Raw genomic sequence first — 20240 nt, 5'->3', positions numbered from 1 at the left:
CACCAGTATTATACCAATAAACCAAAGTCTGCCATCTGCTTACCCAGGACTAAGCCTATGTGAACATTCCAATTCATATCCCTACAAAGTGTTACACCCAGTTATTTGTATGACTTTGATGACCTCAGCTGCGTGACTCATTGATATTACACTCAAAGGACATAGTGTTCTTTCTGTTTTTTGAAGTGCACAATTTTACAATTCTGAACATTTAAAGCAACTTACCAATCTTTACTCCACTTTGAAATCTTATCATAATCTGATTATTTGTGCAGCTTCTTTCAGGAAGTATTTTGTTGCACATAACAAAATCTGAGGGTACTATTAATATTGTCTGCATGGTTATTAATATACAACACAAACAGCAAGGGTCACAACACACTTACCGGGAGCATATGCAAAGTTACTTCTGCATCTGATAATGACTCTCCATCCAAGACAAAATGCTGTGTCTTCCCCACCAAAAAATCCTCTACACAGCCACAGAGCTCACTTGATACACTATATGATAATATTTTTGACAATAAATGTAGATGTGGCACTGAGTCAAATGCTTTTTGGAAAGCAAGAAATACATCATCTACCTGACCACCTTGATCCAAAGCATTCATTACGTCATAAGAGAAAATTGAGAGTTGGGCATTGCATGATCAATGTTTTTAAAATCGTTGCTGGTTGGCATGGAAGTATCATTCTGTTGAAGACATCTTAATATGCTTGTGCCCAGAATATGTTCTAAGATTCTACAGTAAACAGGTGTAAAGTTTTTGGGCAGCAATTTTCTAGATCACTTCTGCTACTCATCTTGTAAACTGGTGTGAGCAGTGCTTTCTTCAAACTATTGGGCACGGGTTTTTGTTTGAAGAATCTAAGATTCTTGCTTTGTCCATCCAATTATTTTTGAAGTGGTTGGTACTGTGGTTTTAATCCACTGTCTTTTAGTATCTCTCTCTGGTGCTTTTCGTTCACCTTTAACTCTCTTCCTCCTCCTAACAGATGTGTGGTACGTCCCCTCACCTGCACAAGCTACTATTATCAATTCTTGTTTTCTTCTAAAGATACTTATTGTTCTGAAAGTTAGAGCTGGTGTTGCCTGTTGTTTGTCTTGGTCAGTAGTACTGAATCTTGGGTCCTGTAAACATACGTACTGGCCAATCTTTCTAGTTAGTTCATATTGTCTCCTTTACTTTTTGTGTTGGTTCATGGTTTGAATGAAATTTTGCTCTGCAACATCTGTGTATATACTCATATCTGTCATCTTTATTTTTAAATTATTCAGTGTTTTGGTGTGGTAATAAATGCCCTCCTCTAATACCTAAGTAGTTGTCATTATTATACAGGGTTATTACAAATGATTGAAGCGATTTCACAGCTCTACAATAACTTTATTATTTGAGATATTTTCACAATGCTTTGCACACATATACAAAAACTCAAAAAGTTTTTTTAGGCATTCACAAATGTTCGACATGTGCCCCTTTAGTGATTCGGCAGACATCAAGCCGATAATCAAGTTCCTCCCACACTCGGCGCTGCATGTCCCCATCAATGAGTTCGAAAGCATCGTTGATGCGAGCTCGCAGTTCTGGCACATTGTGTCTGTTCACTTCACCATTAGGAAAAAATGTTGCTTCATCGCTGAAAACAAGTTTCGCACTGAATGCATCCTCTTCCATGAGCTGTTGCAACCGCGCCGAAAATTCAAAGCGTTTGACTTTGCCATCGGGTGTCAGGGCTTGTAGCAATTGTAAACAGTAAGGCTTCTGCTTTAGCCTTTTCCGTAAGATTTTCCAAACCGTCGGCTGTGGTACGTTTAGCTCCCTGCTTGCTTTATTCGTCGACTTCCGCGGGCTGCGCGTGAAACTTGCCCGCGCGCGTTCAACCGTTTCTTCGCTCACTGCAGGCCGACCCATTGATTTCCCCTTACAGAGGAATCCAGAAGCTTTAAACTGCGCATACCATCGCCGAATGGAGTTAGCAGTTGGTGGATCTTTGTTGAACTTCGTCCTGAAGTGTCGTTGCACTGTTATGACTGACTGATGTGAGTGCATTTCAAGCACGACATACGCTTTCTCGGCTCCTGTCGCCATTTTGTCTCACTGCGCTCTCGAGCGCTCTGGCGGCAGAAACCTGAAGTGTGGCTTCAGCTGAACAAAACTTTGAGTTTTTCTACGTATCTGTAGTGTCTCGTGACCATATGTCAATGAATGGAGCTACAGTGAATTTATGAAATCGCTTCAATCATTTGTAATAGCCCTGTAATTATCACTACTATTTGGTTAGTAACACAGGTTGTTTCAAGTATGAATCAAGCACTGTGTCGGCTTTGGGGAACAGTGCTCCAATCATTGGTAATGCTCTTGGTCATTCCTCGGCCACTGGTAGATGATAAATCAGTTTCAGCCTAAATGAGTTATGAGTAGCTTCAGAAGTAAATCCGACAAAATTCTTGTGCTACTCAGCACTTCAAACTGGCATGTCAGTAGCTGTGCACAGATTCAAACTGAAACGTAACAAAGTAACAATAATGCATCCGCTGACCAATCAGCTTCTGTTGCTTAAGATTAGTACTTCAACTGGTTATTGCAGTCATTACATTAAAAAGTTGATAATGAGATGCTGTTCTTTTCTAATGAAGAATGGCTGCATTTATCGAGGTACATGAAACCACAGAATAATTGGTGTTGGAGTTTGAAAGCCCTTTTTAGTTACATCAGGGTCAAATCTATGATGTGAAATGTTAGTTTGGTGTACATTTAATCCAACATATTATCGAACAACCCCTTCCCAGAAAACTGTACCTTCTTATAGCTATACAAACAAAATATGCAACCTATTCTCAGAGAACTGTCAAGTAATGAAAAGATTGACAGTTGTTTCATACAGGACATTGCAAGAGTACACACACAACCACTCCATCCATGACATTGTTAAAAGTATAGCTCCTGTAGTCAAAAACATATCATAATAATGTCATAGAAACATTTGCAGATTGTGCTCTTGCGTTGTTCTGTGTGAAATAACTGGTCTTTTTGTTCATTGTTAATGCCCTGAAAAAGTAACACAGTACATTGTTTCCTTTCCTGTCAGATGTTCTGGATTAATGAGAAGAGGTAGATCACATAATCTGTATTGCACTAACAGCACACCACACTCATGTTTTCATTTACTGTAGATTCATGACATAATTGATGTGAGTTGGCCTACAGTTTTATGTATCTTGATAAATTCTTCATTAGAACAATAACATGTTCATGGTGTGGGTTCCTGTAGTCATGTCCTAGTTCATGAACCACGGGCAACGTATGAGTGGCCAAGTAAGTGGTCCCGACAGTCGGGATACCAGTTACTTTGGAATAAGGCTGGGCATCTCGCACATATTCTGAGTCGTGGTCACCTTTGTGCACATACGGCAAAGACTACCAAATCCACCGGTTAGTCCCTCAGCCGTTAGGGGTAAAACCCAATGGGACTCGGGGCAAGTAAGGCTAGCAACCTGCTTCCCTGGTACTTTAAATATAATGCTGGCAACAATCAGAGCAAAATGCCTCGGACCTTTGGAGGTGACGGAGTCCCACCTCTAACTGACAAACCAGGGACTCCTAAGATACGACTTGGCAAACAAATGGTAATGAGATGGGGAGCTATTAATATCAATGGGGGCTACTCTGAGAAGAAGGTAGAGCTGGCAGAGGCTGCAAGTAAGATGGGGCTGGACGTTTTAGCTGTTAGTGACATTCGGGTAAGGGGTGAGAAAGAAGTGGGAGAATACAAGGTCTACTTGACAGGAGTCAAAGCAGGAATAGCACAATGGGGTGTAGGGCTTTACATCAGGAAAGAAATGGAACCCAGCGTAGTTGCAATAAGGCATGTAAACGAACGACTGATGTGGATAGATTTGACAGTGTCTAGCAAGAAAATTAGGATTGTGTCAGTATATTCGCATTGTGAAGGGACTGATCAAGATAAGATGGATAGTTTTTATGAGGCACTCAGTGATGTAGTTGTTAGAGTAAAGGACAAGGACAGTGTTCTGCTCATGGGTGATTTTAACGCCAGGATTGGAAATCGAACAGAAGGGTATGAAAAGGTTATGGGTAAATTTGGAGAGGATATGGAGGCCAACAGGAACGGGCAGCAACTCTTGGATTTCTGTGCCAGTATGGGCTTAGTAATCACAAACTCCTTTTTTAAACATAAGAACATTCACCGGTATACTTGGGAAAGCAGGGGAACCAGATCTGTCATTGACTATATAATAACAGATCAGGAATTCAGGAAGGCAGTGAGGGACACACGTGTATTCAGGGGATTCTTTGATGACACTGATCATTATTTAATCTGCAGTGAAATTGGGATTGCGAGGCCGAAAGTGCAGGAGGTCAGGTCCATATGTAGGAGGATAAGAGTGGAGAAACTTCAGGATAAGGAAATCAGGCACAAGTACATAACAGCGATCTCAGAAAGGTACCAGTTAGTTGAATGTAGTCAATTACAGTCATTGGGAAAGGAATGGACAAGGTACAGAGACACAGTACTAGAAGTGGCTAAAGAATGTCTTGGAAGAGTAGTGTGTAAAAGTAGGATGAAGAAAACAGCTTGGTGGAATGATACAGTCAAGGCAGCCTGTAAAAGGAAAAAGAAGGCGTATCAAAAATGGCTACATACCAGAACCCAGGTAGACAGAGAAAGTTATGTTGAAGAAAGAAACAAAGCCAAACAGATAATTGCAGCATCCAAGAAAAAATCTTGGGAAGACTTTGGAAACAGGTTGGAGACAGTGGGTCAAGCTGCTGGAAAACCATTCTGGAGTGTAATTAGCAGTCTTCGAAAGGGAGGTAAGAAGGAAATGACAAGTATTTTGGACAGGTCAGGAAAACTGCTGGTGAATCCTATGGATGCCTTGGGCAGATGGAGGGAATATTTTGAAGAGTTGCTCAATGTAGGTGAAAATACGATCAGTAATGTTTCAGATTTCGAGGTAGAATGGGATAGGAATGATGATGGAAATAGGATCACATTTGAGGAAGTGGAGAAAATGGTCAATAGATTGCAGTGCAATAAAGCAGCTGGGGTGGATGAAATTAAGTCGGAACTCATCAAGTACAGTGAAATGTCAGGTCTTAAATGGCTACACAGGATAATTGAAATGGCCTGGGAGTCGGGACAGGTTCCATCAGACTGGACAAAAGCAGTAATCACACCAATCTTTAAACATGGAAACAGAAAAGATTGTAACAACTACAGAGGTATCTCTTTAATCAGCGTTGTGGGTAAAATCTTCTCAGGTATTGTTGAAAGGAAAGTGCGAGTATTAGTTGAGGAGCAATTGGATGAAAATCAGTGTGGGTTTAGGCCTCTTAGAGGTTGTCAGGACCAGATCTTTAGCTTACGACAAATAATGGAGAAGTGTTGTGAGTGGAACAGGGAATTGTATCTATGCTTTATAGATCTAGAAAAGGCATATGACCGGGTTCCTAGGAGGAAGTTATTGTCTGTTCTACGAGATTATGGAATAGGAGGCAAACTTTTGCTAGCAATTAAAGGTCTTTACATGGATAGTCAGGCAGCAGTTAGAGTTGACGGTAAATTGAGTTAATGGTTCAGAGTAGTTTCAGGGGTAAGACAAGGCTGCAACCTGTCTCCACTGTTGTTCATATTATTTATGGATCATATGTTGAAAACAATAGACTGGCTGGGTGAGATTAAGATATGTGAACACAAAATAAGCAGTCTTGCATATGCGGATGACTTAGTTGTGATGGCAGATTCGATTGAAAGTTTGCAGAGTAATATTTCAGAGCTAGATCAGAAATGTAAGGACTATGGTATGAAGATTAGCATCTCCAAAACGAAAGTAATGTCAGTGGGAAAGAAATATAAACGGATTGAGTGCCAAATAGGAGGAACAAAGTTAGAACAGGTGGACGGTTTCAAGTACTTAGGATGCATATTCTCACAGGATGGCAACATAGTGAAAGAACTGGAAGCGAGGTGTAGCAAAGCTAATGCAGTGAGCGCTCAGCTACGATCTACTCTCTTCTGCAAGAAGGAAGTCAGTACCAAGACTAAGTTATCTGTGCACCGTTCAATCTTTCGACCAACTTTGTTGTATGGGAGCGAAAGCTGGGTGGATTCAGGTTACCTTATCAATAAGGTTGAGGTTACGGATATGAAAGTAGCTAGGATGATTGCAGGTACTAGTAGATGGGAACAATGGCAGGAGGGTGTCCACAATGAGGAAATCAAAGAAAAACTGGGAATGAACTCTATAGATATAGCAGTCAGGGCAAACAGGCTTAGATGGTGGGGTCATGTTACACGCATGGGAGAAGCAAGGTTACCCAAGAGACTCATGGGTTCAGCAGTAGAGGGTAGGAGGAGTCAGGGCAGACCAAGGAGAAGGTACCTGGATTCGGTTAAGAATGATTTTGAAGTAATAGGTTTAACATCAGAAGAGGCACCAATGTTAGCACTGAATAGGGGATCATGGAGGAATTTTATAAGGGGGCTATGCTCCAGACTGAACGCTGAAAGGCATAATCAGTCTTAAATGATGATGATGATGATGATGATGATGATGATGATGATGATGTATGATGATGATGATAACAATAACATTTCAGGATCAACCCCTATATTGTGTGCATACTGCAATAAGCTGTTCCCTCACTGATGTTGAGCAACAGTATTTGGCTCAGTTACTTTGTGAGTTTTCAATTTTAGTTTGGATATTAGGTATCGATTGACAAGATTAGGATAGAGGAATAAAATAGAAGAAGAATGGGTAGCTTTGAGAGATGAAATAGTGAAGGCAGCAGAGGATCAAGTAGGTAAAAAGATGAGGGCTAGTAGAAATCATTGGGTAACAGAATATATATTAAATTTAATTGATGAAAGGAGAAAATGTAAAAATTCAGTAAATGAAGCAGGCAAAAAGGAATACAAATGTCTCAAAAATGAGACCGACAGGAAGTGCAAAATGGCTAAGCAGGGATGGCTAGAGGACAAATGTAAGGATGTAGAGGCGAATATCACTAGGGGGTAAGATAGATAGTGCCTACAGGAGAATTAAAGAGACCTTTGGAGAAAAGAGAACCACTTGCATGAATATTAAGAGCTCAGTTGGAAATCCAGTTCTAAGCAAAGAAGGGAAAGCAGAAAGGTGAAAGGAGTGTATAGAGGGTCTGTACAAGGGTGATGATGTACTTGAGGACAGTATTATGGAAATGGAAGCGGATGTAGATGAAGATGAAATGGGAGATATGGTACTGCATGAAGAGTTTGACAGAGCACTGAGAGACCCGAGTCGAAACAAGGCCCCGGGAGTAGACAACATCTCATTAGAACTACTGATAGCCTTGGGAGAGCCAGCCCTGACAAAACTCTACCATCTAGTGAGCAAGATGTATGAGACAGGCGAAATACCTTCAGACTTCAAGAAGAATATAATAATTCCAATCTCAAAGAAAGCAGGTGTTGACAGATGTGAAAATTACCGAACTATCAGTTTAATAAGCCACGGCTGCAAAATACTAACACAAATTCTTTAGATTCCGTAGAAATGTTGGAACATGAGAGGCAATACTGACCCTACGAATTATCTTAGAAAATAGGTTAAGGAAAGGCAAACCTACGTTTCTAGCATTTGTAGACTTAGAGAAAGCTTTTGACAATGTTGACTGGAATACTCTCTTTCAAATTCTGAAGGTGGCAGGGGTAAAATACAGGGAGCGAAAGGCTATTTACAATTTGTACAGAAACCAGATGGCAGTTACAAGAGTCGAGGGGCATGAAAGGGAAGCAGTGGTCGGGAAGGGAGTGAGACAGGGTTGTAGCCTCTCCCCAATGTTATTCAATCTGTATATTGAGCAAGCATTAAAGGAAACAAAAGAAAAATTTGGAGTAGGAATTAAAATCCATGGAGAAGAAATAAAAACTTTGAGGTTCGCCGATGACATTGTAATTCTGTCAGACACAGCAAAGGACTTGGAAGAGCAGCTGAACAGAATGGACAGCGTCTTGAAAGGAGGATGTAAGATGAACATCTACAAAAGCAAAACTAGGATAATGAAATGTAGTCGAATTAAATCGGGTTATGCTGAGGGTATTAGATTAGGAAATGAGACTGTTAAAGTAGTAAATGAGTTTTGCTATTTGGGGAACAAAATAACTGATGATGGTTCAAGTAGAGAGGATATAAAATGTAGACTGGCAATGGCAAGGAAAGAGTTTCTGAATAACAGAAATTTGTTAACATCAAGTATAGATTTAAGTGTCAGGAAGTCGTTTCTGAAAGTATTTGTATGGAGTGTGGCCATGTATGAAAGTGAAACGTGGACGATAAATAGTTTGGACAAGAAGAGAATAGAAGCTTTCGAAATGTGGTGCTACAGAAGAATGCTGAAGATTAGATGGGTAGATGACATAACTAATGAGGAGATATTGAATAGAATTAGGGAGAAGAGAAATTTTGTCGCACACCTTGGCTAGAAGAAAGGGTCGGTTTGTAGGACATGTTCTGATGCATCAAGGGATCACAAATTTAGTATTGGAGGGCAGTGTGGAGGGTAAAAATTCTAGAGGGAGACCAAGAGATGAATACACTAAGCAGACTCGGAAGGATGTAGGTTGCAGTAGTTACTGGGAGATGATGAAGCTTGCACAGGATAGAGTAGCATGGAGAGCTACATCAAACCAGTCTCAGGACTGAAGACCACAACAACAACATCAGTGGAATCTGCTTACAGAGGTGTGCACAGTCTGAAGCGCTAAATGGAGAAACAGTTTTGTCGGATGTCGTTCCGCAACTGATCCTAACTCGTTCAGTTAGTCTTGAGTAAAGGGGGCAAAGTGTCAACAGGTGACCAGTGCTGACATTCCCAGTATATCGGTTGGTGAACAACAGTGCACATTGTGCTCATGTTGTATGTGAAACATCCTCTACTTAAAGGTATTATCATCTCTTCGGGAAATACATTAAACTTGTTTTAGTAGGAGGTAGTGGAGTGCAAAATTCACCTCTACTTGCAGTAAACAAAAGTAATTGAATCTGAAATTTCCTTGCATTTGCAGTGAATACTACTTCAGTGAGGAAAATCTGTTAAGAGACTTTTTTCTTCGGCGGAAGATGGATTCAGATGGTTATCTTCCAATAAACTTAATTGCTTCATTCCATCGTGTTCAGGCATTGAGTACGGATTTGAAAGTTGTCATGGATGCAATAAGGGATTCAGAAGTTTTGGAGATAACTGATTTTAAGGTTAGTTTTTGTTTTGTTTTGATTATTAAATTTTGCATGATAGAAAGTTTACAGTTATTAATAAGTATGCTTGTGTATTGTTAAGTCTTGACCAAATTAATTTAATTTACAATGCAAAATAACCGCAAATGTCAGCAGGTAATCCCAAAAGTGTAATTTATAATGCAAAATAAACTCAGATGTCAGCAGAATAAACTCAAATGTTGACACTAATTGGAACTCGATTAATACAAGATGTTCAGACATTAGCCTAACTGATGAAATGTAAGTTCCAGTGTTGCCAACACCAGTTGAACCAACATATCTATGAAGTGAAATAATAGTGTGTTTACCTCATAGGCTACATGCTGTTAATTCTTTGGAAAACAGCAAATGCAATAAATTTTTAGGGAAGTATGTAGATTACATAAAATGTTCTTGGATTTTGATACAAAATATTTTAAATGGTAACAGTGTGTGCATAAGATTGATTTTTTTTTGTTGCCAGGTATCGTGTTAATGATTTGACAAAGCACTCTTTTATTTATTTATTATATACTCAACACTTTCTTAATGTTACCAAATTACTTTTACCAAGTCAAAGTCCATATCTCAATCTGATAAACCTAGATTTATAGATGTAATGAGAATGTAACTGAAAGCTGTTTATTTTGTTTTCAATGTGACAATAGTGGAAGCACTAGTATGGTTATTCATTAATTTTGCCAAATAAATGTGCCTTGACAGTTGACTGATGTCCAAAAGGCAACCATGAGTGCGTTCACAAAAATGACTACCTAGTACATGCAGATCATCTACTGAGAGCTTAAGCAAGTATGCTTATATCAGGAAGAAGGGACAAGCAGAGACTAATAGCAACCAACATGGAATTTATACTTGAATCATCCTATATCTCTATGGGCTGTTTCAAAAATAAAATTTAACTTGTACATGTTTCTCTGAAACATTATTTGTAACAACTTTTGTTCCTATCACATACCACTTACTAAGAAATTGTTTTGTCATTATGTAAGGGTAAATATTTGTAATGGCAAGTGAATTTACTTTACCTCGTCATATCTGTGTTACCTTTTACTTCAGTAATGGTACTTTTTGCTCAGAATTAGATCTGTGGATATTTTTTGATGTCTTTTCTCCTATTCTCCTCAGTACTGTTGTAATCCATCACTTCGTACAAAAACAAATACATCACTTTTTCACAAAGGGACTACTAAAATCTTGCACTTCCATGCGACGATATCCTTCGCCACTACCCCCTCCTCAATGTAATACTCCAGAATAAGGTACCCCAACAGTAGAAGTGTTAATGGTAAACTTTGAGAATAATGATTCATGATGTTCTGCCTTCTTGCACAGGTACGGACAAAAGAGAATCCAACTAAGTGGCCTATTCAAGATCCTACAGGTAGACAAGCAATGGCAATTGCTAGTATGAATGGTACAATGATGATGCCACATCAGTTACCGAGTAGCATTCACCACTTCCCACCGGCAAGTTTCTCAGTACCTTGCATGCCTCCGGCAGTTGCTATGCGTGGTTATAAGAGCTATGCTGCTAGCAGGGTTGCTAATGCAGGAACGGTAATAACTTCACCGGGAGTGAATATGACAGCTACACCACCTGTCCAAAATCCTGCCCATTTAGTGGATACCTTGAATCCAGATGTTCCAGAGTTTGTTCCAGAGAATGTACGGCTTCAGGTAGAAAGTAGGGGACAAGCTGATGGCCAAGAAGCAGATTCAGACCTGGAAGGAGAAAAATCTGACACAGAAGTAGCAGTAAAATCAGAAGATGACAATAGTAGCTCTAACAAACAGCCTGAAGACATTCCCAGCGAACGAATGTGTGCAGAAGGTAAGCAAATGGTCAGACAATGATTTGCTATGTTCAGAAAACTTGATTTAGAGAATTCGGAAAAGTTTGTGCAAATTCATTTTTTATATCAACCTAATCAGTAACACACATAAAAATTAAAAAGATTTATATTTAGTTATTCCAATTGGTGTACTGCATATAGTTTTTGCAGTGCAAAACAGAATAAACTTTTGGCTACAAAATATGCAGCAAGTCTGCTTGAGGGAAAAGTCAAAAACATTTAGATCCTACATAATCAATGATGGTGTAAAGACATTTGAAGTCTTAAGGAACTATATGTGGACAGATAACAAACTGAGATTTCACTGCATATTGCTAGGCTGTATTATGTTGGATGTGTTGGGACAAGTGTAAAATGTGTATTTCATTTCCCAGGCAAATCCAGCACAAGTTCTCCTACAGATCAGATGTTGGAGAAAGGAAGTGTTGCACTTGCTGCAGAGCAGGCCAAGGTGGATAAAAATAAGACACCTATACCGCTAGGGGAAGCATCTCCCGATGATATTTGGCGGCAGGTAATTAGTGTGGTTTCAATCATTATGACTGTGATTTAAATAGAAATTAGTTTTTCTGTGCTAAACATTTTAAGCATGATGGGATCTGGTCAGTGGTGAAAAAATACTAAGGTCGGCTACTTCAATTTAACTACCCCAGGAATAAAAAAAAGTCTGGAAAAAGTAGGTGTTTTTTTTAAGTAAGTGGTTTGGTTCATGCAGACGTTCAAACACCATGTTTCAATTTCATTCAGGTTAAAAGGAAGGTGAAACCACCCACAAAAGACAAAGCTGAGGAGAAAAAAAATGATGAAAAGAGAGAGAAAGATCAGTTTAAAGATCGTGAAGATCTCAATTTTCAATTTGATGAAGAACTGGACAATCCAGTTCCATCGGGAAGGCATAACACATTCACTGATTGGTAAGCTTTCCCATTTTTCTGTCTTTGTAAACACGTCTTTTCAAGTAATAATATCCACTATTGGTTTTTCTGATTTCGTGACATCCGTTTTCCTACATTTTACATGGCAATCACATACTAGATGTAACAGCCAGCTGTAAAATTTCGATGTTACTTACTTGAGGCTGGTAACCTGCAGGGAATAAGAAATATTTGGTGCCTATTCATGTACTGTATTTTAATTTCTAACAGGATTAATGTTTAATGCATTACAACAAATTTGAAGTTTCAAGATCATATACCAGGAGAGGACTGCCTGTCTGAAGGTTCAGTTTGTGAAATAGTTGTGTGTCCCTAATGGACAATTGTTTCTCGGGGGGGGGGGGGGGGGGGTGCGGCAATCCACACAGCACATTAATTTTGTGTTTGTGCTGCTCTGTTTGATTCACTCTTTAGTCCAGTTCAAAGATACCACACTTTTTCTGTGAAATTTGATGGCATTTACAAACTCAAAATTGAGAACGAATGAAATGACATTTCCTCTCTTACGAGTCTTGTCAAAAAAAAGAATAAATCTTAGTTTGGAACTGTGGCTTCAATTGTATTCACTCTTCCTTGTGTATTAGAAAACTGATGTTTTATCCAGTGAATTTTAACTGACTTGCACAAATAAAAATTTTTCTTTCTGTTTCAATTTCTTAAATTAACTTTCCAAACTGCAGCAGAAGATAAACAGAAGTTACTTTTCAATTCCCTCTTTCCACTTGACGAGGGATCAAGCTTTGGTTTATTGTAAGAGCTTTGTTAACTTCACAATCAGGAGAAATGTTGGTCAGTATCAGAGGATAGTGTCAATTTCCTTGTCTCTCCGTAATATTATTTATTTAATGTTTGTTAACTTCTGTGAAATTTGGTAACAGTCATAGTGAAAACCGTCCCATGAACTGCTTGTATTCACTTGACACTCAAAGTCCATACTCGCTGTGGCCTAATACTGCTTACTTGTGGGCCATTTATTAAGTATAATGGCTAGGTGGTATTTCCAACTGTAAAGTATTAATGTGTTGGAGGGAATATAAGGATTGAGCTTTATGCCCACTTGAAACGGGTTGGCTGAGTATATTAACAACTCAGAGGAAGGTTTGAGCATGAATCTCATGTCAAATAATAGTGTTCCTTGTATGGTTTACAAACCAATCTGTAGGTTGATGTCAGTCTTGCATCTGTGAATCCTGTTGAAGCAGACAGCTGCGTACAGAGTTGCAACATGAATAAAATATTGTATGGGAAGTAAAGAGGCTTATAAACTTGCCTTGGAGCTGCCGATCTTATTTTGTGTGGTTCACATAACTTCTATATTAACTGCTATAGCAATAATAATGAGGCACTAAGGGATGTCTATTGTTAATTTTGAAAATTTATGTAGGTCTGAAGATGAATCTGACTACGAGTTAAGTGACCGAGAAATAAACAAGATCTTAATTGTAACTCAGACGTCACAGCCATCAAGATACCCAAAGCACGAAGGTTATGACCGCACAGGAGACTGGACCACAAGAGTCAAAATAACTCAGGATCTAGCACAAGCAATCAATGATGGTCTTCATTATTACGAAGAAGATCTCTGGAGAGAACATGAGTGGGTAAGTTACTACTTTTCAAAGTAGTTTTGTTATGTCTTCCTTCAATATCATAAATACTTAAGAATTACTGCCTCTTCTCTGATCATGTTCCCAAATCACTTTCAGTATTCATTAAATCAGTATCTTTCATGCAAATACCTACTTTCCTAGTAGCATACTGTAACAATCTGACAAGTGATAATACTTTCTCTCTTCCCACATTGCAGTTGCAAATGTGTTAATGTAAAGCATTTTAATTTTGTAGTTACTAAAGGATGGCTGCACTTTCAGGTGCAGCAGACAGGTAGCTACAAGACAGTAAATGTGATTACTCGAGAAGATTTTGAGAAAATGGCTCCACGTCTTCCAAAGAAATTGAATCCAGAAGTTCCTCCTCCTCCACCTCCTTCACTGTCAACAGAATCACATGATTTTGGAAAAGAAGAGGAAATACCTCATGCATCAGAAGAGGTATGCTGCTGGCTTGTTTTTATACACTCTTTGACTGGTGGAATTGTTTGACATCATACCAGTACTGCTACATTGCTAATGGTCAATAATATTTCAATAAATTAGTAAAATCACACTGCAGGCTTTTTAAATGAAATACACACTCTAAACATTATTACACCCATTTTTCTTCAGTGGTAATCAGACATGGAATTCGGTAGCATTTCCACATACAATGTAAACTTGCATATGCATCATCCCACCATTGCTTTTGATGCCAGTGTGTTTTCCACACATGCTGGAATTTGTATAGGTGGTGTCAAGTGAAGTAATTGGTGTGGGTGGTTAATGTAATGGCACAGATTCCAGCTCAATGGCATACAGAAACCTGAGATCCCCTTCCAAATATTGCGTAAGAAAATAGATTAGAAATCTTTAGTGGGCATTAAACGCATTAGTAAGAATTATCACCAGTGGACAAAGTGACCATTGAAAATCACTTAAGAATGAGTAAAATTAATTTTGAATTCCCTTTAAGCTGTGTTTCTTCCACTAGACAGAGATCAGATACACAGGTATATGTAATGGCATACTGTGCTACAAATAACACTGAGGCACCTGATAACTGGTCATACACTTACTATGATTGTTGGTGCTTGTTGCATTTGTAAAACATTTCTGAGTGTTTATGTGAAATGATGGGTGCTTAGTAATAAGCTGAAAGTACATTGGAAAGTAAGGCTCTTATCTCAGTAGTTCTGCTTTGTTTTAATTCCTAGCCAGAATTCTGAGTGGTTGCTGATACTGTGAGTATAAAATACCTATTCCAATATATGCATTTATAACCAGATCAGAATATCTGTAAAATTTTGACATTTATGTAGTAATTTGAACCTCAGCGACTCTATACTCTTAAGTTGATGGCTAGTATGAAATTCTTATTGTAAAGTGTATGAAAATTTTAGCACCTCACAAAGTATTTATCTACATAGACAAAAAATGAGCCATGTTTTTGTCTATGACACTATTCATGTGCACAGTTAACTGTTTCGAGACCTGTGCTGTCAAATTCAGAATTAGAGCAGATCCACCTAGAGACACGTGATGAAGCTTTGGGACATGTGCACAAGGCCAAGAAATTAATGGCATTTAACTTTTCTATCATGCCAGGTAGTATGACAGCAAGCCATTAGCATGTTTCCCCAAATCTTCTGTGAAAATTGCTGAATAAAATGCAAAATAAAATTAAGAAAGGGATTAAAATTAGAAGAGTCTGAATGGATGGACAGCACTTACCTTTGAAAGACAAAAATGCTCATACTGCCGATAGAAACACTTAAAAGTAGAAAATAGGATTACTGTCTTCCAGAATTCAACATTCTTTCTCCAGAGAGAAGAAAGAAATAGGTTGGGGAAATTTGGAAAGGTCTCAATAAACACTTAGTTGAGAGGGACGCATCTGTCGTGAAGACAAGGGGAGACAGGAGTGAAGAGAGGATGTCGGAGTAGGCTGTCAAAAATAGTACCACATAAAAACTGTCAGCTTCAGTTTAAAATAATAGAAAGGACAATTAAAAGTAAAGATGGATTAAAAAAGGAAGAAATTTGAAAGTCCATGCAATGTCCATGTTGTAGGGGTAGGCAGTTGACAAAGTGGGTAGAGTGGTATCAGGCAGCAGTATCGACTTGATGCACAGAGTAAATGATGCTTTAGACAGCAAAACCAATCATAGTCTGGTTCCTTGGCCGTGATACTGCAATAAGGGAATGAAATGGAAAGATTATTACATTATTGTTATTCCTGAATGTCAGAAGACTGACAGTAATGCTGGAGTAAAAAAAGTCCCCATTCGTGTGGGTGGACAGTGCATCATTTAGTGTCAGAAAGAGAGATGGTGATTTTAATTTTAGGATTGGGAGATGGAATCTAAGAACATTTCAAAGAATGGGAAAACTGGAAAGTGTGAAGTGAGGTAGACAGGTAGTGGTGAAATACTGTCAGGTAATTACACAGTGTTTTATTCCAATGAAAAAAGTTTTGAATGTAGGATAGCTATAGTGATGGGACATGAAGCAGTGCAGAGTTTGACTAAAATAGTGTGTCATAGTGATTGTTCAGTGGTTGTGAAAATAATTGCAGGAGCAGTGGACATTCTGATAGTTAAAATGTACTTGCCGATATGGCAGAGCAGCAGTTAACACCATAATCATGGGTGTGGTCAGACAAGGTAGTGAAACAAACATCACGGAACAAAATGGATTAGGGAAGGGAAACAACAGAGAAGGGCTGCTACTGGAATTTGTTCAGTGATACAATTTGTTCAGTGAAACAATTTGTTCGGTCAGACAATTTGTTCGGTCAGACAATTTGTTCGGTCAGACAATTTGTTCGGTCAGACAATTTGTTCGGTCAGGCAATTTGTTCGGTCAGGCAATTTGTTCGGTCAGGCAATTTGTTCGGTCAGGCAATTTGTTCGGTCAGGCAATTTGTTCGGTCAGGCAATTTGTTCGGTCAGGCAATTTGTTCGGTCAGGCAATTTGTTCGGTCAGGCAATTTGTTCGGTCAGGCAATTTGTTCGGTCAGGCAATTTGTTCGGTCAGGCAATTTGTTCGGTCAGGCAATTTGTTCGGTCAGGCAATTTGTTCGGTCAGGCAATTTGTTCGGTCAGGCAATTTGTTCGGTCAGGCAATTTGTTCGGTCAGGCAATTTGTTCGGTCAGGCAATTTGTTCGGTCAGGCAATTTGTTCGGTCAGGCAATTTGTTCGGTCAGGCAATTTGTTCGGTCAGGCAATTTGTTCGGTCAGGCAATTTGTTCGGTCAGGCAATTTGTTCGGTCAGGCAATTTGTTCGGTCAGGCAATTTGTTCGGTCAGGCAATTTGTTCGGTCAGGCAATTTGTTCGGTCAGGCAATTTGTTCGGTCAGGCAATTTGTTCGGTCAGGCAATTTGTTCGGTCAGGCAATTTGTTCGGTCAGGCAATTTGTTCGGTCAGACAATTTGTTCGGTCAGACAATTTGTTCGGTCAGACAATTTGTTCGGTCAGCGAAACAATTCGGTCATGATGAACACTTTGTTCAGAAAATGGAGACTAAATTGTACACATGGAAGAGCCCAGGAGATGTTAATAGTTACCAGATAGACTACATACTCATCAGACAGAAGTTTGTGGGCAGTGTGGAAGATGCTGACTGACGATGTTGATACGGATCACAACCTTTACGTTGCAGACAACAGTACAAGGTTGAAGAGGATCTGACAGCATGGGAGAAGAAAGTAGAGACGAGACCTGTAGAAGCCCAGAGAGAAACAATAAAGTGGTAAGAGAATCCTTGGAGCAGCAATAAATGAAGTGAAAGGTGAAAATGCAAGTGCAGTTTTGAAGTGTTAAGCTGGTTTTGTTGTATACTTCAAAGAGTGAAGTTGAGACTGAAGCCAAGAGAGTGAGGAAATCCTGGGTCACTAATGAAAGCTGGAGAAGATGGAGGAAATGAGGAAGTGTAACAGTACACTGAATAAATGTATGACAAAATAGAGGAACTCCAAACAAGAAGGTACAGCCTTAGGTACCAGTAAATGAAGGAGTTTGGAGGGATTGCAAATAAAGGAGTGAGGACCTTCAGAATAGAAGACTCTAGAGGACAAATGGTCTGCAAGACATTTAAATAAACATGGAAGAGATGATTCACGAAGATGAAAAAGGGCCAAGCATTCTTAGAGTGGAATTGGAGAAGGCTATGAATGACCTGACGAGGAAGAAACCTACAAGAGATGAAATGCGTTTGGATTTGCTGGAAGGTACTGGAAACAGAGATTTGAAAGTGCTGATGCAACTCATCAGCAAAATTTATGAAACTAGAGATTGGTCTAAGGACTTTTTGGACTTCAGAATGGTTGCTCTTGAAAATAAAGAATCGGCCAAGAAATGTAGGGATTACAGGACACCCAGTCCGACCTCATACTTGGTGAACACCATTGCAAGAATACTCAATAGATAGGTAGAACAAAAAATTAACTTAGTAATAGGAGAGGACCAGTTTGGTTTTAGGGAAGGAAAAGTAACCAGATATGCCATCAGCTTGGTGAGGATTTTGTTTTAGGGAGTTTTGGCTGTTAACGAAGAAGTTAAGCAGAAGGCCTTCGGTAGAATCAGCTGGACGAAATTGATGAGCATCCATAAGGAGAGAGGAATCAATTGGAGAAGCCACAGACTAATTCTCAACTTAAGCCATAGACTAATTATGAACTTGTACCTGGTGCAAAGAGTAAAGCTGCAACTGAACTATGGAGAAAGAGTGTGAAAATAAGAAGTGGAGTCTCTTCAACTTGTATGGAGAATAGCTGGCGATAGAAATTTTGAAAGGATGCGGGAACTCGAGAACAGGACAACAGTTTGTTAACACAATCAGTTATTCAGATGACTTGCTAGTGCTTGACAAAAATCAAAGACAACTGCAACATGTGATGAACCAGTTGGTGGAAACTGGAACGAAATATGGGATGGAAATCGACACCCAGAAATCAAGAGTGATGCTGATATCAGAATGGGAGAAACATTTGAGGATGACTGTTGACAAGCAAGAAATGGGGAATTTGGTGCAGGTAATGTACATGGGAAGCTTGCTGATGGGGATGCCCACTGCACAAATGAAATTCAAGCAAGAATTACCACGGCCAAAGCCGCATTCAACTAGAAAATTCTACTGACCAACAAGTTGAGCTTGAAGCTGAGGAAGGAACTGGTGAAGTGCTACAACTGGAGCATTGCGCTGTATGGAGTGGAGACGTGGACTATTAGAAAAATGGAGAAAAATACCTGGAAAGTTTTGAAATGTGATGCTGGAGAAGAATGGAATAAATAAAGTGGGTAGCTTGGATGACAAACAATGATGTACTGAGAAGAGTAGGAGAGAAGAAAACTGTTCTGAGCACAGTAATTATTCAGAGGAAGGCCAACCACATACTTGGATATGAGGAAGGGAAGATCAAAGGAACTACATAATAAGGAAGAATAATAATAATTCAACATCTGGATGACATGAAAGATGCAAGGACATATATTAGACTGAAGGAAAAAGGCAGAAGGGAGGGAACATTGGCGTCAGAAATTTTGTGTGAATACACACACCTTTCTCTAGGGAGAAACTGAAGTCCAAAGGGATGATAGAATATAGTGCAGAGCACTTCGCCTCGCCACGGTTCAGGTGAACTAGTACTAGGTCAGGAACTCCAAATATCCTGTGTGTTGTAGCAGATTTTTGAGGTCCCTTGAGTCATTCTGGAAAAGGAGGGGGGGGCCTTCAGCAACAGGGTACTTAGTGTCCCCAAGCAGACAAATCATTGTGTTCAGCCAGTTGAGTTGCGATAATCATTCCTGTATAAGCCATGTAATGAATGTATTACTTGATAAACCACATGAGTGATTTCTCATGTTGCATTCCCGTTGATGTGTTTACCACTGGAGAAAGTGGGTGAGTGTATGGGGAAGGTTTCATAGTGGGAATGATTGCAGAGTTAGTTAGATAACTTGGGGGAGGCAAAGAAAATGGTTTGGAAATGTCGTGGTTTGCCAAGGATTATCTGCAGGTTACAGGGCATTGGGTGGTGTGGAGAGGGTACATCGGAAAATGATCTTGTTTCGGGGAGTGTCTTAGTGCTGAGGGAATAATCAATTCAGGTATTAACGGCCTTAATGATACTGGTCAGAAAACCCATATTTCTTACCTTTTTGAATAGTGTTCTGCATTTGCTGACAAAAACTGATTTGCAGACAAGTTTTCCTAGGGGAGGAGAAGCAATGGGCTATCGAAGCATAAAGGGAGAGCTGTGTGTCCAGTACCGTTGTTCTTTTCACCCACATTCACAACCCTGGCCCTTCTCTGTCACCAGAGGGGCTGAGAACATAGTTAGAATCATATCACTGTGCTTTCTAGTGCTCTTTAGGGATCCCAGTCAACACCAGATGTGCCGTAGCATTTGCCTCTGCACCACTGCAGCCCAGGGCAACGGCCTGATGCCCTGATGACTGGCCAACACACCTAACTGTCAGGGGACAATAGCAAGTGTCCTCTGCATTTGCACTTGCCAAGCACAGTCCCTGTTCCTCTTCAGTTCTGTATAATATATATAAATACTAAAC

The 20240-nt window shown here is 39.5% G+C and overlaps 1 protein-coding gene across 5 annotated transcripts in view; it reads left to right on the top strand.

The window, feature by feature from the left end:
- LOC124805073 (la-related protein 1) overlaps nucleotides 1–20240 on the top strand; it is a 148480-nt gene that overhangs the window by 94928 nt on the left and 33312 nt on the right. For all 5 annotated transcript variants that reach the window (XM_047265502.1, XM_047265500.1, XM_047265504.1 and 2 more), the window contains 6 exons: nucleotides 9076–9262; nucleotides 10619–11117; nucleotides 11514–11653; nucleotides 11887–12053; nucleotides 13459–13675; nucleotides 13946–14125. In XM_047265502.1, the coding sequence (XP_047121458.1) occupies nucleotides 9076–9262; nucleotides 10619–11117; nucleotides 11514–11653; nucleotides 11887–12053; nucleotides 13459–13675; nucleotides 13946–14125 (1390 nt within the window). The remainder of the gene's footprint in view (nucleotides 1–9075; nucleotides 9263–10618; nucleotides 11118–11513; nucleotides 11654–11886; nucleotides 12054–13458; nucleotides 13676–13945; nucleotides 14126–20240) is intronic.

This window comes from Schistocerca piceifrons, chromosome 7, assembly GCF_021461385.2.
Source record: "Schistocerca piceifrons isolate TAMUIC-IGC-003096 chromosome 7, iqSchPice1.1, whole genome shotgun sequence".
Lineage (NCBI taxonomy): Eukaryota > Metazoa > Arthropoda > Insecta > Orthoptera > Acrididae > Schistocerca > Schistocerca piceifrons.
This window is presented reverse-complemented; position numbering and strand designations above follow the sequence as displayed.